The sequence below is a fragment of the Pelodiscus sinensis genome, chromosome 15, assembly GCF_052426305.1.
Source record: "Pelodiscus sinensis isolate ZL-2025 chromosome 15, ASM5242630v1, whole genome shotgun sequence".
NCBI lineage: Eukaryota > Metazoa > Chordata > Testudines > Trionychidae > Pelodiscus > Pelodiscus sinensis.
The window spans coordinates 6,968,004-6,992,408 of record NC_143066.1 but is presented as its reverse complement, the minus strand read 5'-3'; the positions used below and the strand labels follow the sequence as shown (position 1 = coordinate 6,992,408).

Genomic DNA, 24,405 nt, shown 5'->3' with positions numbered 1-24,405 from the left:
GCTTTTGCCTGACTGAGGACGTGTCTACACAGTGGGGGTAGTGGGCTCTATGGAAGTGGGATTTCTAAAGCACACTAATGTCTGGCATACTAATGCAATTAATTAAATGTGGATCCTGCAGTTGTGCACTACCGGCTCCCCAGTGCACTTTAACATAGTGCTGTTTCTAACACCGATATGGTAAAACACACCACCGTGTAACACAGTACACTTTAACAATCACACCCCATTGATCACATTATCCCACTGTGTAGACAAGCTCTGAAAGATAATAACCTTAACTGTAACCCTGATTCCTCTTACATCCCTACCACAGTCCCTCAGTCCTCACCTGGACCCCCAATATCCCAAAACCACTCCAGTCCTGATTGGCAGCACTCCCTTTTGTTGCCAGGGGAGTCTTGAGCAGAAAGGGCCAAGAGTGGAACATTATACATGTGCTCTATGATGTGGACAGATGCCTTCAAGGAGCCAAGAGGACACTTCCATTAACAGTATGCCTAGTCAGGGTCTTACACCTGCTCTGTTGAAGTGACTTTACCTTTTATCTCCTGGGTGTTACAATGAGCCTTTTTCATGGTAATAGCCAGAACACCAATATTTCCATATAACAGCATTTTAATGATATTGAAATAGAGATATAAATCTATTTTATATTTAGAGAAAGTAAAAAGTTCTTTTTGTTTTAAATACAAAATATTATATATAGCTGCAATATCAATACACAGAAATCTGGGGGAGCATATTTCATTTCACTTGTGCTTTACAACTCAGCAAACAGTTCTGACCAAAGGAAAGTCTAAAATATATATTTTATAAGCAAATATACAAGCTCTCAGATTCTCAGATAATCCTGATGTAGCCTAGAATTGGCAGCAGTGCTGTATCAGGAATTGCAGTGGCAAGTCTCTGCTTTCTGTTTAAAAATAGCATCTTGCTAAAAACAAATGCATCTTATGGTATTTCAGTGTCTCCCTTGCACGGTGAAAACTGGGAATTCTCTAACGGGGATAAGGAAGAATCTTTTCAATGGAAAAGAGATTTATACATTATAATCAGCTACAAGTTTTAAGTGAAAATGATACACAACCGCATCCTGCAACACAGTCAGGATTTTTCATCACGTGTTTAGTTGCATAACACCACACTTACAGTACAATGTAGCTGGAGACTTCAGAATTAGATCCAGAAATATAATCCAATCATATATGGAACACAAGTTACCTACCAATGGGAAAGCACTTAGTTTGCCAGGATGAGTGCACTATATTGACAATAGATGACACTAGATCTGTTTTGTGCAGTACATGGCATGCGTCGTTACAGCCTTTGCACACAATCTAGTATATAACAATGTGTGTCTAAAAGACAAGAGGAGAGTTTTACCAGCAGAGTTACAAAGGATGTATCAGGCGGTAATGGGTCAGATACACATTTTTTGCTATTTTTACAATAGTAAAATTAATGCAAAATTGTCATTATTTCAAATCCTTTCATTGCAAAAATGAGAACTGAGCAATTTGCTATGCTTCCTGACCTGAATTTCTAAAGGGCAATTCCCATGCCATCATTGATACCGCTGTTTGTTGGAAGAATGGGGGGAAAGGCGTTTCTATGGGCATCAAAAGCAATGTTCTCAACTCTAACTGCACTACTTCATAGCGTCCCGAGGAAGCTAGTGGAGTGTTTTCCCCTGAAGCACAGTTTTTCCTAATATGTGCATTTTCCAGTGGATTAGACACAAATTACCTGAACTGGAAGAGAAATGATTTACAGGCTTAAAGGACTTTGTGGCCAGCCAGCACTTTAAAATGTGAGAGTCTAGATCTCAAATACAACCCTGAAGGCCTCTTCTCAGTTCTACAAGACTGCTTCCCTAAAGCTCTGTGTACACATTGGGACTGGACTCCAGTTAGCATTAAGGGTCCTGTTCAAAAGCAGGCCCATTTAGGTAGCATTAGGTAGCAATTAACAGTGACTTGACTTATACTGTTAACTGCCAGACCAGGTAACAGGGAATGAAAAGGCAGAGAGCACAGATGCTGACATAATAAGAAACACTATCAGCGTATACTTCAAATTTCATTTCTAAACAGCTTCCTCCATCACATGGAACTTCCCATCTTTAGACAGTAAAAGATCTCAGTCACTGGGTGACGGTTCCAGAGTGCCAAGTGGCACACATCTGCCACATGGCTGATTTGCCATCGGAAGTGCCAGATGGCAGGCGTCTCAGCTGGGTGGGCTTGGGGCTTCCAGCTCAGAACTCCTCAGTGTCTTTTCCTCCTCAGCATTGCTTTGTCACGTATGCAGGTTTTTGGACGTAAAGCTGCCAGGACACAAAAGTATGTTGTTTTTAGACCCATAATACATATTGATAATTAAATTAAACCAGGAGAGAAGAATCAGTTCCCTTTTCCACCCCGATAGAAACCTTCCTCCTTGGTAGTGGACCCCAGAGAAAGAGAACCTCTCCACTATCTGAGTAAGGAATGATTAACCATTGGATCAAACTATTAAGGGAATGGGTGGATTCTCCATCCCTTGAGATCTTCAGTTCCAGACTGGTTGCTTTTCTGGAAGACACGATTTAGCCTAGGGATGAGCAATAAGCGGCCTGCATGCTGGATACTATTCACCAGGGTTAGTCCCTGGTGGGTCACCAGACACGTTATTTACCTCAGCATCCACAGGCACAGCCATTGGCTGCTCCCATTGGCTGCAGTTTGTTGTTCCCAGCCACTGGGAGCTGCATGAAGTGGCACAGGCCAGGCTACTGCTTTCTGCAGTTCCCAATGGCTGTGAACAGCAAACCACGGCAAACAGGAGCTGCAAGTGGCTGTACTAGTGGACACACAGGTAAATGGAGCATCTGATGGCCCAACAGGGCTAACCCTGGTGAACCGTGTCTGGCCTGTGGGCCACTTATTGCCCACACCTGCTTCAGCCAAACAAATTACTGGGCTCCTACAGGGATAGCGGTAAAATCGAATGGTCTGGAACACATAAGAGGTCACACTGGATGATCTAATGCAGGGGTCTCAAACTCCTGATCTGCAAATCCTCATATCATACCCTACATCCTTCAGGACTGCTCCTGGGGTACTGTAGGACCAGGTTTGCTGGGAAACTCGTGTACAAGACCAGGAGTGTGAACATTATTGGCAGGCTCCTAGGAGCACTCCCTGGGATCACAGCCTTCCCAGGATGGAAGGTACCACAACTGACTGCACTTCAGTCCAGAGTCCAGCATGGCATGGACCTGGTATTCTTCATGGTTTTGAGCCGGCGAGGGCAGTGCCTGTGTTTGCTCTGGAACCAGGTTTCAAGAGAGAAAAAAGGAAGATCAGGTGCAATTTGAGGGAATGCGTAAACGGAGTTTGAAGGAGATAGGGCTGATTTTCTGACAAAACTGGTAGTTTCTAAGGAATCAGTGGTCTAGCTTGCGAGGTGGCCTGTTTATGGCGAGATTCTTAGTGGCTAACCAGACCTTCTTGTGTACTGAAGATGGCCCTCCTGTCTCTGGCTGTCTGTATACATTTGTAGTCCTTCTCAGAATTCTTGAAGTGTCCCCTTCTTCTTGATTGTGGTGAATTAATTGCACCAAGTTCGTGGGTGGCAGGTTCAGGGAGGCGCGTAGTGCAGGAGGAAACTGGGGTAAAGCCACAGTTAGCACACACAAAAACAGAGTTTTGTCTTCTGGAGGCACAGTCGGTGTTGTATACAATTTCAGCACACAGAGTGAGGGTGTACTTCATTCATCCCCTTCTTTGGGCCATCCAACTGCAGGTGGTAGGCTGAAAAGGCACAGGCAGTAGGCCAAGGAGGCACAGGTGTGGATGTTCAGTAGCCTGAGGGTTTTGTGCCAGAGGCCGGGGAGCACAGTGAGGCAGAGGATAGCTGTTGCTAGGACCTGAGCTGAAGGAACTTAGGCACAAGAGATGAAGTGTACCATCTTAGTCAGCTGATCTACATCGTTAGCACTACTGTGTCGGCAGCAACAGTCCACCCCCAGAACGCCTACGGTAAGCGTTCTGGGGGCAGAGTGTGGGCGGGGTCAGGCTGGCGGTTTGGGAAGGCAATGTCTTCCCCTGCCTATGATACCTGCCGCCCCTGACAAAGCGGCTGAGGTAATATATTTTATTGGACTCATGGGCGGCAGGTATAAGAGGTAAGGGAAGGCAATGCCTTCCCAAACTGCTAAGTTGGCCCCACCCAGACTCCACCCCGGCCCTGCCCCAGTCAGTATGGCTCCCCCAGTCTCCTGGGGCTGCCTGGGCTTCAGCCCCACCAAGACTGGGACCATGCGCCACCATCCAATCCTATGCTCCGAGGCTGGGAGGGGTGGGAGGACAGGACTGCGGGTGACCATGCTCCATGGGCACGGGGGACCACCCATGCTACAGGGGTGGGAGAAGGCACTTGAGGGTAGAAGGGAAAGCAGGCTGCAGGCTGCTTGTCCTTTGGGGGGCGGGGGGAGGGAGGCTGGAGGCCACACAGTAGCCATGGTCAGCAGGTGCAGGGTCTTGGGTGGAAGGCACTGGGCTGAGGGCTTGCTTCCCGCACCCTAGGTTACCCACTGCCTTCTGTTGGTGAGAGACAAGCTTTCAAGCTCACACAGATCTTCCTCACCCTTCCAGCCAGACACTCTGGATTTATGGCTTATTACAACAATCTATAGCCCATTAAAACAACTCCGACAGCTGCTCCTCCCCCCCTTTCCTCCTCATGACTACAGGGATGTTAATGGGCCACTTAATCTTGAATGGTTCCTTGAAATGTGCATTAACGATTTATGCTAAACAATCTGTTCCAGCTTGTATGTAGCTGTGACACTCGGAGGGCAAGTCTACATTTAAAATGCTGCTACTTCTCCCTGGGATCAAGTCCCACGAATCCTCATATTCAGGATGGTAACACACTCCACTATGTCTCAGTAATGTCTACAAAGCACTGCCAATTTATTTATTAATTATTAGTAATACGATTGATCAGATTTGGGCTGACTGATTGCTTCCATGAGAACAGTGAGACGCTGGAGGGGTGAACAAGGAGGTCCTGCAGCATGTTTTCTGCTTCCTGTCTGAGGGATTCTTGAGGGCTTTGCTTGCCCTCCCTCGGGGGTTCCACATAGCTAGCTCAAGTTCATAAATGCGAGGCAATTCCAGCAAAGACGAGGACATTTGTAGTTCTCACAAGTTAGCAGGTCAAGTTACAGAACAGGCTTTGCCAGAGTCTTTAATTCAACCTGCTAACTCTGTGAAAATAAACTGCCTAGTCGGCTAGGAGCAGGCACAGGCTGTATTCATCGTGCTGTGGTATTTCCACTTTGCAAGCATGTTGGAAACAGGCCAGGAGGGATCTAGAGAGGTGAGCAAGGGCTCACTTTTTACAGTTGGGAAAGCCATGGAGAGAAGGCAAAGTGAGGAGGGGAAGGGGCTACTTTATGTGAATTGAGAGGAGGAGAGACGTGATAAGTCTTCTCACCTATTATCCCTCAAGCTGTAAGCTGAGCAGAGCTGTCCCTAGAGCTGTGAGAGTTCAAGAATGTAGTTACATTAAGCCGGTCTGGAGAAGAGGGCCTACTGCTCTGTGGCAGAGGTGAGGTCTAGACTAAGGGGTCCTGCTGTCATGCTGGGGCAGGAGGAACTTAAATTAGCCCTTATAAGACAGTGGTTGCAGGGAAGGGAGATACATTGATTGGAGGCTCCCCACTTTCTAAACTCTTGGGGTATGTCTACACTACAAAGTTAATTCGAACTAACTTTGATAGGCGCTACACTAGCGCTCCGCTAGTTCGAACTTAATTCGAACTAGCAGAGTGCTTAGTTCGAACTAGGTAAACCTCATTGTACGAGGACTAAGCCTAGTTCGAACTTACAAGTTCGAATTAAGGGGTGTGTAGCCCCTTAATTCGAACTAGTGGGAGGCTAGCCCTCCCCAGCTTTCCCTGGTGGCCACTCTGGCCAACACCAGGGAAACTCTATTGCCCCCCTCCCGGCCCCGGACCCCTTAAAGGGGCACGGGCTGGCTACGATGCCCGTGCCAGGTGCAAGCCTGCCAGCACCCAGCCAGCAGACCCTGCACCTGGCACGGCTCGAGCCAGCCACCCGATGCCCCCCAGCCCTCCCCCTCTTCCCAGGACCAGGCTGGAGGCTCCCGGGAGCTTGCCCAGGACTGCAAGAGGCAGGCACCCGCCTGGTCCAGTGCAGACATCGTGGACCTCGTCAACGACCTCCGCACTAGGCACAGGAAAGCGGCCGTCTAGGGCAGGAGAGCTGCCAGCCTGGCCACCCAGGAGCAGGTTTGCATGAAAATCAAGGTGGTCCACTGAGACCCCCGACCCTGAGCCCTGAGCTTAGAATGGCCGTACTGGGTCAGACCAAAGGTCCATCTAGCCCAGTAGCCTGTCTGCCGACAGCGGCCAACCCTAGGGACCCTGGAGGGGATGGACCGAAGACAGTGACCAAGCCATTTGTCTCGTGCCATCCCTCTCCAGCCTTCCACAAACTTCGGGCAGGGACACCACTCCTACCCCCTGGCTAATACCACTCCATGGACCCAACCTCCATGACTTGATCTAACTTCTCTTTAAACTCTGTTCTAGTTGTAGCCTTCACAGCCTCCTGCAGCAAGAAGTTCCACAGGTTGACTATTTGCTTTGTGAAGAAGAACTTTCTGTTATTAGTTTGAAGCCTGCTACCCATTCCTTTCCTTTGGTGTCCTCTAGTCCTTCTATTATGAGAACTAATGAAGAACTTTTCTGTATGCACCCTCTCCACCCCACTCATGCTTTTATAGACCTCTATCATATCCCCCCTCCATCTCCTCTTTTCTAAGCTGAAAAGTCCCAGTCTCTTTAGCCTCTCTTCATATGGGACCTGTTCCAAACCCCTCATCATTGTAGTTGCCCTCCCCTCTCCCACCTCCTTTTCCCAGTCTCCCCCAGTTTTGTTCAATAAAGAGAGATTCTATTTTTGAACACAATTGTCCTTTATTTTGTACATCAGGAAGGGGGGCTAGGGAGAGGTAAGTGGAAGGAGGTGAGGGAGGAATGGGGTACAAGCCCCCAATGGGGAGGACTGGGCTGGCTCTGCGGGCTTCTGGGGGTGGAACCTCTCCTGCAGCCCCCCCTCCCCAGATGGCAGCCTGCGGCAAGTGCAGCCGGTCTGATGGCCGAGTGCTGTGATGTGCCCAGTGTGGGTACTCCGGGCAATCCAAGCCAGGACTGCTTTGCAAGCGGGGCACCCCTGAGAACTGTCTGTCCGGGGTGGGTGTCGGGTCCCTTTAAGCACAGCCCTCGGCTAGCCTGAGACAGCAGCTCCACGCTCTAAGTCCTCATCTGATGCCCTGCCGGCACTGCTTCCGGCCATCCTTAACCCTGGTTCAGGGTCCACTCTGTGTGGACATGCTAGTTCGAATTAGTTTTTTAGTCTGGATCCGTTAGTTCGAATTAGCTTAGTTCGAATTAACTAATTCGAACTAAGTTAGTTCGAATTAGCGCTGTAGTGTAGACATACCCTTGGTGATTTTATATCTGCAAAAAAATGTGCCCGTTATTCATTCTGTGCCTGCAGAAAATGAGCTAAACATTCTTGTACAGAAACAAAACTCACCTGGGTCAGCAGCAGCCTGCTTCTTTTTGGAGTTTGTGACAATCTGGTTTTCGTTCATCATTCGTACATCCTGGTCCTCTACATGATTGCTGCTAAGATGAAAAACAGACCAATAGCCGGGAGAACCAACACTCCATAGACACTGTTGCAGCTATGAGGAAGCTCTGCAATGTGTTACCAAACCCACTGTGAGACGGCACACTGACACTACTGCCTTTTGTGAGTCGCAGCCTGGACGGGTGAGGCTTCCCCTTTATTTCCTACAGTTATAAATGTGAGAACCTGAAGTTATTCCTCACAATTGATTTGTCACCTGGGCTGCTCTCAAGCATCCATTCCCACTGTCCATTCCCACTGTCCACACCCAGTCCGCAGCCTATTCAGCCTTATCTACATGCAGCATCTGACCATCTGGACCAAAATCTGTTTTAAAATCAACGTCATTAAACCACTGCAACCTTGTGTAGCTCAGTGATTCCTGCATCAAGCTCATAACTTCTGGTTGAACTAAAATGTATCTTCTAGAAGAACATCAATTCTTGATTTAAAGACTTCGTGCAACAGAGAATCCAACCTGTGGTAAACTGGTTCAATATTGCCAAATTAGCCCCCCTGTTGAAAATATTCTCTCTTTACAGTCTCAGTGGTGTCCATATGGGACTGGTTTATTTAAAAGTCGATTTTAGCTAAACCAATGCAACATTTGTGTCTAGATTGCAGACAGACTGTCTGTTCCCTTATAAGCAGAAGTCAATAGCTTCAAAATCTAATCAAATTTAAATCCTACTAAATACAGAAAAAATGTCAACTGGATGCTTAACTGAATTTCCACAATAACACCTGTAATAGCCATTATAGAACAGATATGCCTTGAATGATTAATAACTACTGATTCTTTTGGGCATACTTGCCAGTTTTAGTCCAAATTTCAGGTTTTTGTGAAAAAAAATTACACTAGCATCTTCACCGGAAATCCACATTTTGTGCTGAAACTCAGAAGTTTCAGCCCCAAAATAACCCCTCCTCCCCCCACAAGAGTCTTTTTTGCTTTTTACTCAGATGCTTTTGCACTGATGTGCCAGTGAAGACACTTGATTCTAATTGCCCTCCCCCGGAACTGTCCCACAATGGAGAGCAGGGGGCTGCTCCTTGAAACTCAGGAGACCTGCCTGCAGGTACATGCCCTTCCCCTTTAGAGCTGTTCTGAGGACTGGTGTTGTCACTGGTCCGGGACACAAAACCATTCATTGCTTGGGATGCTCCTGCAGCCTCCCACAGTGCGACCAGAGGCAGGCAGATAGAATGTGCTGTACAGAGTTAGGGAGAGAGGTGGGGGTTGAATTCCGGGTCTCCTGCCTCAAGACAGTTTGCTTCCTGCAACTGTCACACACACACACATCCACCCCTGCCACAACAACAATTTTCTTGGTGTCCTGGAGCAGTGCCTATTGGGATAGCAACCCAGTGCGCTCCTCTCCTCTGCAGTGCAAGTGCTGCATTCGTAAACAGGCACTGACACCAGTGGAACACCAAGTGAACACAAACCAGTGCTTTTCTTTTAGCACTTTTCTATCACTGACAAAACTGTCAGCGAAAAAACTCTGCAAGTGTAGACAGAGCCGTAGAAAAACTTTCCTCCTGTTGGACCTCAAACCAACATCCATGTAGGAAGTAAAGACAATCAGAAGATGATTGACATTGTGTGAGATACTGTGTCTAATGACCCACAGATCAACCAATGGTAGAAGATCTTCCAAAGAACAGAAACTGCAAGGGCTAAATGGGAGTACCATTAATCAACTAGGCAAGACTTTCTCAGAATCAGTGCTGGATAAAACCTCTTTCTCCCTCATAATCAACCTGAAAAGAACTCCATGTTACATGCAAGAGTGACACCTTGCTGTCCTGTGCAAAGTGGCCAAGTGCACATTGTGAAAAGTCTCAGTGGGATCGCTGAGTCAGTCTGTATGTGCAAAAACAAGTCCTATGGCACCTTAGAGAATGCTTACACCCTCATACATGTATTAGTCTCTACAGTGCCACAGGACTCCTCGTTGGTTTTGCACACTGTGTCTGTGAGTAGATCAAGAGATGAATGGGGAAGCTGCAAGTTAAGCAAACTAGAAATGACAGGCTATATAAGTCTGAAAGTCAAATGGGGCAAACTATCCCAAGAAAATCAAAGCCCCATATTTTTACCCCAAATTATAAACTGTACATTGCTTTCCTTGTAAATCAAATGTGCTATGCATAATCTTTCACCCCAAACTAGAAGCCAAAAATGTGTTTGCCTTATGAATCTGAACTACATCCTTCAAGAAGCGGAGATATTTATCCATCTTCTTCTATTGTAAGTGTTTAATAATGTGAAATGCTTTTGTACAAGCAAAGAATGCACTGAGTGTGTACTCTCTGGAAGGTGAAGTATGTCCTCTGTTAAAAGATGAAAAGGCAGGTGTTGATTTTCAGTGTAAATAACTGTTGCATTCTAGAAGTAAGAAGAATGGTTTGGAACAAGGAAGAAGGAAGGGTGAAAGATAAAACTTCGGGATAGTAAGAGATCCTGCTAAAAGAGGCAGATCGCAATTGATAATAGGGACTAATAATGAAATACAATCCTTGAAATGAATCAAACATATACAGCAGAGGAAGACAATAATTTTGCAGGGGGGGTCACTCCATGAATTTTGGGAAGTCATTGGGAGCTGGCTCTGGGTCCCAAAAGGGCCAGGGCCCCAGGTGGAAGGGGCAGAGCAGGGGGCTAGAGAAAGAGTATGTATGTGTGAAACGGAGACTCTGTGTGTGTGTATATGACACAGATTTTGTATGTGTGAGTATATGTGGCACAGAGACTGGGAGAGTGTGTGGGGAACAGAGTGTGTGTGTGTGTGTGTGTGTGTGTGTGTGTGTGTGTGTGTGTGTGTGAAGAACAGAACTGGGTGTGTGACAAACTATGGGTGTGTGTGTGAGAGAGAGAGAGAGAGAGAGAGGGAGAGGTGACTGCTGGAGAAATCTTAGGAACAGTGCATGGCCTCTCTGAGAAGCACTCATCTCGGTCACCATTCATACCTCAGAGTGGAGCAGCTCTCCTGTGTGTCTCTCTGCCTGACCCCGCTCTGCAGAGATGAGGTACGGGGGCACACCCTGACATTAGCACTCCCCTCCCATTGCCTGCCCCCTCCGTGTGGTCAGATAGAAATGTTGGGCCATATTTTGCTGACCCCAGTATTAAGGCTTCTGATAAGAAAAGGGTTGAAGAAATGTGTTGCACACCTACACCATCTATGGGATACCTCTGGAAGCAATAGAAAAACAGAGCTGAAATCTGAGCACACACTTGGCACAAATTCAGCAGAAATCAGAGGGTGCTCCTCCAACCAGCCCTGAAATTAGAGTATATGAAATTGAGGTCAGCATGTGCAAATGGAGAGTTGCCTGAACCGAATAAGAAGCTGTAGAATCCTAAGTGTGATTGATGCTCCAACCAACCACATGGAAAGAACTCTCCCCCATCCCAGGTTAAGTGGATATGAAGAAGTGATGAAATTTCATTTCAAAGATGGTATTTTGCTTTCTATTCTTTAATATAAATAACTGTAGGTTAGCTTGCCTAGACTACACTCTCTAGTGAGACCTGAAATAACCATATTTTAGATTTTTGCATATCCATGCACATTGGCCTATGAGAGAGTAAAAAAAACAATACCTTTAACAATTGCTTTTGACATGCTAAGCATGTCACTTTTGGACCATTCCATTCAAACTGTAGTAACCACTCTCTTAAAAGTGCATTAAGGACAGGTCCATCCTTGGAATGTAATACAAGTGCTAGGGACTAAAGAACTGAAAACTGAGTATCACGAGCAAATGTCACAAGAAAGCTTGATAATTTATGTTGTTGCTTGATATCATTGCTGAGACTCAACTTCAGACTGTGGTAATTGATTGATTGTGTGTGTGTGTGTGTGCGCGCGCGCATGCACGCGCGCGCAGTACATACCTACAACACTGGTAGTTGTCTACACTTGAATGTGACTGAGACTAATGTGATTCTGAATGAAGTAATAAATTGTTGGTTAGTTAAGAATAAGCAGACGTCCTCTTTTGAGATCGATTGTTCAAGATAAAACAGTGGCGACTGGTACCTGTGGGGGGATGGGTGCAGGGAGGACCACCCAAAGGGGCAGGGAGGGGGCACCCCATTTAGCTATTAAAATTTTTTTTGGGGGGGGAATGCAGGGTGCACCTCCCGAGTACTACTATGAATCACCTATGAGTTAAAAAGCTGATCTGGTGACCAATTGCTTTTAAGTTGTCAGTTTGTATTAGCAGCTCTCATTTTGACACATCAGGCTGAAGCGCCTTCTCTCCATTAGTGGTAAAGACAGAAGTGGGCAATGATTTTTGATAAGGGACCCACTGAAGGTAGGGAGACAGAGTGGGATCTCCAGTGAACTCAGGGATAGGGCAGGGATTTGCCTGGGGAGCACAGGATGGTGGAATTTGGAAAGTGGTCAAGGGCCGCACTCTTCCATGACATTAATGGAGGAGGTGTGGGTCTGGGATGGAGGTTGGGTGCAGGAGGGAGCTTGGGGAAAGGGATTAGGGTGCAGAAGAGAATGTGGGGTCTGAGAGGGAGTTTGGGTGAAGGAGGCAGTTGTGACCTGGGGCACTGAACTGGGATATAGGGGGTTGGGTTGTAAGCTAGAGCAGGAGGGGATTGTGATCTAGGGCAGGGGATTGGAGCACAGGAGGGGGGTAGGAGTGGGAGGCATGGGGGATGGGAAGGCCGAAGCTGGGGTGCCAGAGGCAGGCTCTGGCCAGGAGACTTACCAGCCAGCAGCCAAGCAGTTTCTTAGGTAGGCAGGCAGACAAGGAGCCTGCCCCACCCCCACACAAGGTGCAGCTTTGTGCTTTGTGAATAACTACCAGTGAATAACTGAGCCCAGAGTGGAGGAGGCGTGGTGCTTCATGGCTGCCTGTTATTCAAACAAACAGCTCCCATTGGCTAATTTCTGGCCAAAACCAGTCAATGTGATTGTGCTGGGGGAGGGAGCAGAACTTGAAGCCTTCCCCCTCTCCTCCAGGGCTCAGAGTCTTTAAAGGGAAACCTTCCCACAGAGGCATTTCTGAGCAGCATATGTGGGTGGGGCGAAGCAAGTAGGGAGCCTGCCTGGGGCTCCCTGCAGCATCCATGAGCTGGATCCGGTGGCTTGGTGGGCCGGATCCAGCCCACAGGATGTATTTTGCCCAGGCCTAAGTAAAGAGAATCTCCCCAACAATGTCTGGGGAAGACTGTTGCATAGGCCTTTATCCCCTTTAATTGCTCCCTTTATCTCTAGTGATCCAGCAGATGCACGGAGAGTATTGCAGGCTTCCTGCTAATGACATACTTCAATAATTTCTTATTATCTGTGTGATGGGCATGGAACTCCTCCTGCAATAACTGAGGAATAGCGTGCGTTGATTTGGTTGGAATGTTTAGTGCATGAAAATATTGGGTTAGTTTAATAGGCTGCTGTAGGGAAAAGTAAGCAGAAAGAAAACAATACCCTGAGATAAACTACTCCATGGAAAATCCTTGAGGTTTATAGGACAACGGCTGAGTCCTCCTGTTTAACACAAAGGACTGGTTTGAGTCAGAAGGGCACAAGCTCAAGGACACTCTGGCAGAGATAAAAGGACTCTCTCTCCAGAGATGAGATAGTTCCTGGGTAACTGGACAGGGAAAGCAGATTGAGGCCAAGACCACTGATGAAGGTAGGCCTGCCTAGGTCACCATCAAAGGAAGATAAGTCTTAGATATGATTGACATGTATGTACAGACAATATCTTATTTTAAAATCTTTTTTTTGCCTATTATGCTTTGTTCCTACTGTGAAAACAAATGAGGCAGCTACCTAGTCACTGTATTCACCACTGGTCACAGGCTCCCAAAGGGAAGAACTGAAGGAGTTGAACCCAGTTGGACCTGCTGGGTAAGCATGGTTGATATACAGGGTACTGCAGCCAAAAGCCCTACCAGTAGGATTCTGCCACTAGAGAGGTAAAGACATGAGAGCTGACACATGAACAGGTGCACTCAGAGAGACCACAAAGGAAATGGAGTGCACTTAGCCCTACAACATCAGTTTGGCTACGTCTAGACTGGCATGATTTTCCAGAAATGCTTTAAACGGAAAAGTTTTCTGTTAAAAGCATTTTCGGAAAAGAGCGTCTAGATTGGCATGGAGGCTTTTCCGCAAAAGTACTTTTTGCAGAAAAGTGTCTGTAGCCAATCTAGACATGCTTTTGCGCAAAAAAGCCCCGATTGCCATTTTCACGATAGGGGCTTTTTTGCGGAAAACAAATCTCAGCTGTCTACACTGGCCCTTTTGCACAAAAGTTTTGCGCAAAAGAGACTTTTGCCCGAATGGGAGCAGCATAGTATTTCTGCAAAAAGCACTGATTTCTTACAGTAAGAAGTCAGTGCTTTTGCGGAAATTCAGGTGGCCAGTGTAGATAGCTGGCAAGTTTTTCTGGAAAAGCTGCTGATTTTCCGGAAAAACTGGCCAGTCTAGACACAGCCTTTGTGTTTATATCTTTGGCTATTTGCTCTTTGACATACATCTTGATTCTACTAATTTCTTATATTTTCCTGCTGTAATTTATGCTTCTTTTTATTGACATCACAAAGGTTGGTTTTCCATATTCTGCAAGATCTCTGGCTTGAATAACTTCTCAAACCTTACCAGTTAGACTAGCTCCTGCTTACTTTCCTAACAGTTTTTGTTCTGGTGCATACACATTTTGTGAGACTCTAGTATGGTTTCCCTAAATATAATCAATGCCAAATTTAAGGATTTAAATTTTTTGTTACTTTTGACATTAACATCCTCATTTCATTGAAATATTTTTTTAAACGTTGCATCACTGGGTTATTATCTGATCCTCTGAATGCAATATACAGCACAATAGCTTTCTGTGCCAGTCAGTACATAGCACTGGAATTCTCCACAGTAACGTGGAAGTTGCTGATGTTAGCTATGGGAAATAAAATTATGCAAACAAGATTCTGCATTAAACTCAAAGCCCAGTACATACCTGATAACTCTATTCTTCTCTTGCTGGCAAATCTTCTCATCATCTGTAAAGAGAATGGTATGATATGGGACCACAGGGTCGCAGGTCGGCAGGATGCCACGCACAACGTGGCTCACCATGTCTAGAATTCCATTGTACACAAGCAAGTCATCCACAAGAAGCTGGAAACATAAAATAACCAAGAATCAATTTTGTTCAAGCAACAGAACAGTTATATTATTATTCATGAAAACCAAAACCTCTTCTGGAAAAAGTGCCTGACTGAAATGTCAATGCTTTCAGCTGAATAGGAATTGGCCTATTGTTTGTTCCAGGGGTGCTGCTCATTAGATCAGCTGCCTCTCTGTATCAAACATTTTGCATCTCTCTGTCTTGGGGGCTTTCTCACTCTCTGTCTTCTGGCAGATTAGTTTCTAATAAAATATATGAGCAGGCAAAGAAGAACTAACTCATTCTGTTACAGAAATGTGATTCTGTTATTCTGCATTTTATTCACTTTTGTGAATCATGTTTTTGAAAACGTAGACATTTACGTTGAAATTGTGCACAAAGAGAGTAAATCACACTGATAAATTATGAGGATGAAATAAAAAAAGAAATTATGGCAAGCTGACTCGCCAACATTGCTTTTGAGTAAGTACTTACACCAAATTCTCTCACTCCTCTTTGGGGAGTTTTTGCATAATTCCACAGTTTGATCATCGACACGGTAGTGGGCAAGTCAAAAATAACATAAACCCTATTCACCTGTCAGAGAAAAAAATGATTGAATTTTCAGTAAAACATGACAGGCGCCAAATGAAGGAATGCAAACAGAAAGCATGCCAAATGTGATGAACAAAACTTAACATAACTTTGCTTCCTTGTGCTCTGCTGGTTGTGTCAGCCTGTTGTCTCTTGTCTCGTACTCAGACTGTAAGCCTATGATACCGGATGCCCATGCATAGGGTAGGAATTGCCCCCGTGTTCTGTGTTTGTACAGCATCTAGCAACATAAGATATGCCAGATGTTCTGAAGCAGTTTTCTGACTTCAGGAGTATGCCAGCATTTTTTTAAAAGTTTACAATAATCTTCCATATATTTGCAAAAACAACCAGGAGTCCTGTGGCACCTTAGAGATTATACATTTGGGAGTTTGTTTGTCTGAGAGTGAGTCTGTCCGTCACTTTGTCATTGCCATTTGACCTGACTGTGTCTGGCGCAGTGTAGAACAATATCGGATCTGTCCTGCAGTAGAGAAAAGCCAAAAGCCCACTCCAGCTAAGTGCCCCTTCTGTCCCGCCCCTGCATAGATTCTGCTTTGTGATCGTTACATTCAGGCAAAATAATTAATTTGCTGGTTATTCCAATATATTAATAATAGAACAGCTATTAGAGATGGAGAAATTAATCATTCTGACCGAACAAATATCTGTCATGCCCCAAAGGCAGAATTACTCTGCCTGATTAAATACAAGGAGCAAAGGAAAAATGAAGATGATTTAACCAAAGTTTGCCAACTGTGTTGCAGATCTACAGTTAAAGAGGAGCTCACTTGCTTTGATGGGTCCCTGGATCAGGTCAAAGCAGCCTGGCCCTTAAGAGACATATGCATTCCAAAGATTTGGTCCAGCATTTCAAGGGTGCATCTTAGGAATTTAAGTGACTAATTGACTAGTCAACTATCCGATAAGCAAAAGCTTATTCGCTAGTCAACACACCTTGCTGCCTCTATCCCAAAGAGGCAGCATGGGGGGGGGGGGGAGATGAGGGACTGCTGGAGGGAGCCAGCTTAAAAGCTGGTTCCTCCCAGCTCCAGCTTTGTGGGAGGGCGCAGTGGCGGCCAACTTTGAAGTGTTCAAGAGTCCCCGCTGGGGCTCTTGCACATTTCAAAGAGCAAGCACCACAAGGCTCCCTTCTGGCCACAGACCCCATGCAGTGCGCCAACTATGAAATGTATAGGAGTCCCCAGCAGGAGCTCTTGTGCATTTCAAAGAGGAAGTGCCGCATGGAGCCTAGGACCAGTGCAGGACTATGAGTCCCCCGCTGACCCCAGGCTCCATGCGGTGCTTCCTCTTTGAAATGTACAAGAGCCCCAACAGGGGGAGCTGAAACGTCATGTGGAGCCCACTGCAGTTCTTGTACATTTCAAAGCAGAAGCGCCCGGATGGAGCCCGGGGTCAGAAGGACTCGCCTCTGGCCCCGGGCTCCATGCAGCATTTCAATCTTTGAAATGCACAAGAGCCCCTGCTGGGGCTCTTGTACATTTCAAAGTCAGAACACGGAAGTTCTTATCGACTAATCGAATAGTCAATGGAAAGCCCATCGACTATTCAATTAGTTAATTAATCGAAATTTAACATCCCCAGTGCATCTACACAGTACCCTAAACTTGAAATAAGATTTGCAATTTGTACTATGCAAATTGAAATCTCATTTCCATTGTATTTCGAAATAGCTTATTTTGAAAATTGGTGCGTCTACAGAGCCCCACATTTTGAAATAACGCCCTATTTCAACACATCTCTTAACCCGCGTGGAACAAGGGTTACAGGAATGCTGAAATAATCCACCCGTTATTTCAAAAAATAATCCTCCCGTTATTTCAAAAAATAAAAGACATGGGGTAGCTATTTCGGTATACCTCCGGTATCCCAAAATCGCACCACTGTCTAGACATACCCCAACTGATTTTATTACAGAGATGGCCCTTTTAACACCCCACAGGCTCAGCTTACTTCCTCTTCCTGATACTAACCACCTTACAAAGAGGAGGGGAAGGAGGAAAAAGCTATGTGGAAGTACATGGATACATATCTATTAGGGGAACTCCAGTTACTGGTGAGTTACTTTCCTTTTACTGCAAGCCTGGGCAAAATCAGCCCACAGGCCAGATCCGGCCCACCAAGCCACCAGATACGGCCCACAAAGGCAGTAGAGAGCCACTGCTTGCTCACATGCTACTGAGAAATGTGGCTGTGGGGAGGCTTTGTCTTTATGAGCCCAGAGGGGAGGGGGCAAGATTCAGATGCTGCTGCTGCCCCGAGCAAAATCCCATTGTCTGGTTTCTGGCCAGAAACTGGCCAATGGAAGCTTCCATTTGAATAACAGGTAGCCACAAAGAACTACCCCCTTCTCCTCCTGCTCAGTTACTTACTCAAGCACATGGCCAAGCACTTAAGCTCTGCAAGCTTTTAACTTGGCAGGCAGGCTGGTTTGGCTGCTGGCTGGTAAATCTCCTGGCCAGAGTCTGCCTCTAGGACCTCAGGCCCTCCCTTCCCCAACCCTCCGCCCCCGCTACTCCACATATCCAAACTTTTTGCCTCCCTCTTGCACCCATATTCCCTCCCAGATCTGGCACCCCAATCTCCTACTCGAGATCACAAACCCCTCCTACCCTAGGTCACATCTCAAAATCCTGCACCCTAGTCCCCTGCCCTAGGTCACAACTGCCTCCTTCACCTACACTCCCTCCCAGACCGCATTCTCCCTCTTGCACCCCAATCCTTTACTCCAAGCTTCCTTCTGCACCCAACCTCCATCTCAGACCCCACACCTCCTGCATTAATACTATGGAAAAATGCGGTCCTCGACCGCTTTCCAAAATTTTAGAGTGGCCCCCCACCAAAAATGATTGCCCACCCATTTTACTATCATGAAATGGGTTTTGCTAACTCCCAGTTATTAGGCAGATAACAAGCTGCAAACAGCTACAGAGGGAGGGCTAAGGAGATTTAATTAAACAGAAACTGAAGCACTCTTCTCTCAAATCAGTAATCAGACTGGCATCTCAATGGAGAGAGAGGAATGCTTCATCAGGCATGGTTCATATGCTTTACATATTGCCATAATGAAAACATTATGTAGGGAAATCACTGAGGTAACAATCCTGTCTCTCTTCTCACTCAAGTCTCTCTCAGTGGCAGTTGGTGACCAAAGCAAATGGTCTGCTCTGCTCTGCTCCTTCCTTTTTCCTGCTCCTTTCCCTCCCTCCTAACAAGGACACAGGTGAAAGGCTTCCCCTTAGCTCCCTACCTCCCCTCTCCTGAAAAGAATCTGGTGGCTGCAGCCACACAGCTCCCTCCCATCAGACCCTGACAAGCCAAAGGCCATTCCTCATTGAGCTCCTGACTCTCCCTACCAGGCTCCTATGCTGTGTGAGACACCCAACCCTTCACCCCTGGGCTGCTAATCATCCATTTCCCTCTTCCTATCCTTCTGCAGCCTCTTCTCCTCTTTCAATTTGCACGACACTGGACGGCTCTGCTTCCCTTATCCACTGCCACAGCACCTCAAGCTGTCCTGCAGAAGATGTGGAGCTCTGTACTGAGGCGGTGCTCTGACACTTTGGGGCTAATCTTCTTTAGCCTCAAAGAGAATTGAAAAAGGCAGCCTCTGAACTTGTCAGTACTTTCAGTGGAAGAAGGAGCTCTCAGGAGCTACAGGCAACCACTTCCACCAATCTATTCCCCTGAACAGCTGCACTGAAGGGGCTAAACATCAGCAGCCCTGCTGGAGTGCTCTCCCTGGAGCTGCACTAGGAAAAAAGGAGAAAAAAAATAGATATTTGGCTCCCCCCAAAATCTAACGAGGGGATGATTTAATTGGTGGGGCTTAGTCCCTACGGGGTCACTGCTGGTCTTTTTGGAATTGGCAGTATGCCCAGTAACATAAAGAGAGCTCAATCCATTTTCATAGCCTCTCTACAGTTACTGTTTTCCCCTTGGATATCTCCACAAAGAGCCAGATGATTCTGAAGGGCTTAGCTGTATTTACCATTCATCTATTTATTGCCGTGCCCATTGTGTGCTAGGCACGTTCCAAACATCAAGGATAGTCCCTCCTCTGAAGAGCTCACAGTCTAGGAAGTGGCAGGCAAGCAGCCAGAGATTAGAGGGAAGAGGAATATTAGGCAATTTATATTCAAATCCATTTGATTCATTGTAGTTGAAAGGGTTTAAGTGGGACTTTAGTGATGCAAAGGCCTTGAGCTTGGAAGTGAATGTCACTCATGGAGTAAAGCAAGTGAATGCACTTTCCCCAGTAAAATACACACACTTCCCAGCTCTTTATTGCACTGAGGGTAAGGGGCAAGCGAACAGTAGAGCTTTCTGTAAAGTCCTCAGAATGGAGAAGGGGGGAAGAAAAATATTTAAATCCTGTTGCAAGTCTTGGTACATCCTGTAAAACTTCTTGACATAAGAAGGCACAGAGGCTGGATACTTGCAGACATCCATGAATGTGGAAGTCCCAGGAATCTCCCTCACCACCTGTCCTCCACCATCCACAGTCAGAAACGTCAGCTCCACTATTGATGAAATCCTGAAGCTTCGAGGAGATGAGGGCTCTCAAGCAACTTGTTTTTCAGGTGTGTGAGGTGCACCTTCTAAGAGAAGGGCTCTAACAGCCCTAGCAGTGAAATTAAGGTCATACTGGCATGTAAACTGAACACTAACCATGAGTAACACAAGATGGAACAGTAGTTCCCCCATGAAGTCAGGAGATGCAAGGGAAATAAATAATTCTGCTCTAAGGAATGATCAGAGAACCAGGGTCAGCTGATTCAGAGGTATCTGACACTGGACACCCCTCTTCTCTGAGAACAAAAGAAGCAGCTGATTTGCTGAGTGTTAACTGTAGCAAAGACATCTCTCTCAAAGATTCATATGGACCGGACCTAAACCTCATTTGAGGCTCCTTCCATTCAGACAATGGATCAGAGCAGCTTCTATGCAAAGATCCCGATGGAACTGTAAAGATTTAGCTCTAAATTCCAGAACTAAATTTTTCCTCAATCCACATAACAGTTTTTAACTTGAGCATTGGCTGGAACACCAGGCCTGGAGCTTCAGTGGATCCAAGTGTCTTGAATCTGACTGTTAAGAACAAAGCCCTTCACAGGAACATGGTATAGAAATATGGTCAGAACCAGAGTCTCTTCCATGCTTAGAAAGTGGTCAATTCAACATTCCTGACCTCCTTACTTCCTGTTTACAGCTCTTCTTTGTAAGTCAGTTTGTTAGAATGGCCTCTCTTTTCCACCGAAAGGCTTCAACAAGAGAATCAAAGCCTCCTGAAACTCAAAACAGGACGAGGATTCAGAGCCAGAATGGAAGATCTTCACACTCTGGCACCTTTGTCTGTGCAGGAGCATCACTAAGTTGGTTGCTCTGATCTTTCCTCATCCCAGAAGTAGAGACTGGACAGGCAGAATAGGTTTGGGAGAGTAACCTTCACTGAATGCTAGAGACATTCTACACAGTTACTTACTGGCAACTGTTGTTCTTTGAGAGTGTGGCCTTTGCATATTCACACTTGTGGGACTGGCACATCCTAGAGTCAAACTGAGGGTGAGAGAGCAGTCCCCAAGGGGCCATTTACCTTTTCTTCTGGATTCTAAGGGTATACAAAGAAGCATGGTCCAAACCACTAGCAGTTTGTTTTCAAATTTCAGAATTCATCACCTGCAACTCTAAAGAAGCAGGCAAGGTTGGCAGGGACTGAGAATATGCAGAAGCAACAGTCCGGAAGAACAACAGTTACGGGATGTGGCAGTATCCTCCCCTTCTTTGAGTGTGCATATTCCATTTGTGGGAGAATGCAAGCAGTACAACCTACTCAGAAGGTTTACTGAGAAGTTCAAGTGACCAGTCACTATAAGATTGTCCAAATGAGCATCCGCTCTGAGAGGCAGGTCAAGAAAGCATTATCGGTGACCATAATTTCATTCTTCTAGGTCAGACACGAGTGAGGAACAAATCTGATTTCAAGCACACATAGAGCTTCAAGTAACAGCTTTGCAAAGTCTCTGAAAAAGAGAGACAGCCTTTGATGGCTGTTATTTTTAGATTAGAAGAGTACCATTAGAGATATCCAGGTGAATGAACATCTGGTAAGTCATAACAATGATCGGCAAAGGGAGTTGGGGAAATACAAACAGGATGCTGACCGATAAGAGAGGGGAACAGAAATGACTTGAGCTTGACGTCTCTGCTCACCTGAGGAAGTAGGTTTTGCCCACGAAAGCTCATGATACTATCTATATATTTTTGTTAATCTTTAAGGTGCCACAGGACTACTCATCGTTTTTAATGTGAATGAGGACACTCACAACGTCACAGTTCCCATATGGACTACAGTTTATAGAGAAACGGCCATTTGGACGGTAGACTGGGCTGTAATAACTGCTATGAAGAATGTTCTCTTCAGACATGTATGGTACAGACAGTACTCTCACCAATAGCAAACAAAAGGTTCCACGAACTTTGTGAAACAAGACTCCAATCCCAAAGCAAAATAGATGCATGCACTGGAGGGAATAAATACATCCAGCTTATGGTACTCCAGCACAACCAAGTACACTGCTAGAAAGATTCCTTTGGCACAGCCATGAAGGCAAAGTCCGAGGCCAAAAAAGTCAGTAAAAACCTTAGTCCAGCATGCCCCAGTGTGTGAAGACATGGGCTGGGGGCTTCTCTCAGGCACCCCAGCCCTCTGCCAAGAATAGGCAGAGGATCTGGAGCTCTCAACAGCAGCCCAGGGTCCCCAGACAGCTCTTACCAAGGCCTGGCTTGCGCTTCCGGCCTGGCCAGAAGGCAAGGTGTCAGGGGGAAAAAGAGGAGCAAGGCAGGGCCTCATGGTGAAGGGGGAATTAGGCCCACCTCAGCCCTCACTCACTTGAAATAGGCTGGTGCCACCTTTGAGCTTTGGGCTGCCACAGAGTGGGGCTGCAGGGAATCCATGACAAATGTTGTCCCAGAGTCATTCATTCCTAGACCAGAACTTCAACTCTGCATTTCAGGACTGTCCTGCCCAATTCAGGACAGGTGATCACTCTTTGCATTACCCCCCACCATGTAGTCAAGCCCTAAATTTCCCAACACAATAGCCAACATCAGAACTCATTAGACTTTTTTGGATGCTTCCAACCTGCCCAATTCAGAAAGGTTATGTTGAGAAATGCAAATGTCCACAATACAGGTGTGCAAAATGATTCATCCCCCAAATTTAAATATAGGCCAAAACTAGTCTGGTTTATCTTCTCCCTTTCTGATATTAGAAACCACAATGCCACTAGAAGTGGCTGGGGTCCAGAACTTTGGGTCATGGAATTCTGCACTTATCACCTCAAGTTTGCCATTTTCAATTCTGAGCAGTTCAGTAGAGACCCAAAGTCCTAACCATTAGCTTACATGAAATGAGCTGATGGTCTTAGCCCACCTCTCAGTGGACTGGTGCCCATGGCACAAGACACATGTATCTGCCTTCCATGTTGGTATTCTCATATGAGAGGTCAATGATCTACATCATGGGTGGGTAAACTTTTTGGCCTGAGGTCTACATCTGGGTATGGAAATTAGATGGAGGGCCATGAATGCAGATGTTACTGAGGTGGGGAGGGGGACTCCCTGGGGTGTAGCGTGGGAGTGGGACTCTACGGATGTTAGCAAGGTGGAAGAGGCAGACTCATGGTATGTGACAGGGGGTGTTCTACATGTGAGATACTGGGAAAGCAGCCATGCAACGAGGTAAGTCTGGATAAGGCTTACTGGAAAGCCCTGAAGAGTTCCCTGCCCCCAACCGCATCTCCCAGAGCTCTGGGGATGGTGGCGCAGTGTCTGTGCCACTAGGCACTCGAGGAGCTAAGGCTGAGGGGGAAGAGAAGCAGAAGGAAAAGGGCTGAGGGCTGAGCCTCGCAGGGGATTGGCCACTCCACTCACTACGCTGCATGCAAGTTGGGTTGGCTCCTCTCCGCAAGGCTGTCCTGACTGTGCTCCCCAATGGGAGCTTGGAGGTTTGACTGAAGGGTCCAACGGGCTGGATGTGGCCTCCAGGCCATAGTTTACTCCCCCTCTCCCGAACTACACTGTTGTTAGTAGTGATGTCTCCATGGCAGAGTGCAGATACAGGGGTCTCTGTATGGGAAAACCTGCAGTGATTATCTGTGCTGTATCTCTTCAGGAAATAAAGGATTTCATTTTGAATGGTGTCAATCCAGTATTGCCACCAACTTCACTTGGAAAGTACACCCCCCTACACATTTGTTTATCCATATCGGTACACACGTTGCATAGAGACCACTCAAATTTAATGCAGAGAAGAAAACAGAAAAGTAGCCATACCAGACCAGGAAGAATTGGTGCAAGCCACATGTGTCTGCCATCACCACTGTCGTTAACACTGTCAATGAGTTTGTCTGGGGTTCGGATGTCTCCGTACACACCCTCTAAAATGTTGACACTGTCTGGAAAAGCAGCAATGTCTGAAACAAAACTTTAAGCTTAACTAACCAAAAGGAAGAGTAAAAACCCCATCATTTTACAACCCGTTTTTTTCTACCAGACTTCACGATAAAATATATTCTTCTTAGCAGTACATATTATATAACCCTCCTTGTAGCTAGGCTGACTAGAGGACACTTATTGTTGTCCGTGTGAATTAACTGAGGAATCTGGGGGAAGAATAAACCAGCACATGGCACCTATGTGTAAGCAGCCAAGCACTGGAGGATCAATGACATAGAGCAGCAAGGGGTCAGAAGAGTCCATGGCAGTTTAGAAGAAGTGAGGTTACAAGCCTCTCCGGCTAGAGATACAGGAAGCCAGTTTGTTTAAATCAGTGGACAGCGGGGCAGATCTGGCAACACCACTGCAGAAGATGTTGGGAAGAACTGCACCAGGAGCTACAGCTCAATACCAAGGTAGAATGGTTAGAGAATGAGAAGAA

The 24,405-nt window shown here is 46.3% G+C and overlaps 1 protein-coding gene across 9 annotated transcripts in view; it reads right to left on the bottom strand.

The window, feature by feature from the left end:
• Nucleotides 1-585: 585 nt before the first annotated feature.
• KATNIP (katanin interacting protein) overlaps nt 586-24,405 on the bottom strand; it is a 126,801-nt gene continuing 102,981 nt past the window's right edge. For 8 of the 9 annotated variants that reach the window (XM_075899173.2, XM_075899177.2, XM_075899180.2 and 5 more), the window contains 5 exons: nt 23,802-23,941; nt 15,345-15,446; nt 14,700-14,860; nt 7,617-7,708; nt 586-2,329 (listed from right to left, as the gene is read on the bottom strand). In XM_075899173.2, the coding sequence (XP_075755288.1) occupies nt 2,271-2,329; nt 7,617-7,708; nt 14,700-14,860; nt 15,345-15,446; nt 23,802-23,941 (554 nt within the window). In that variant the 3' untranslated portion in view covers nt 586-2,270. The remainder of the gene's footprint in view (nt 2,330-7,616; nt 7,709-14,699; nt 14,861-15,344; nt 15,447-23,801; nt 23,942-24,405) is intronic. The other variant, XM_075899176.2, reaches the window with a different exon arrangement.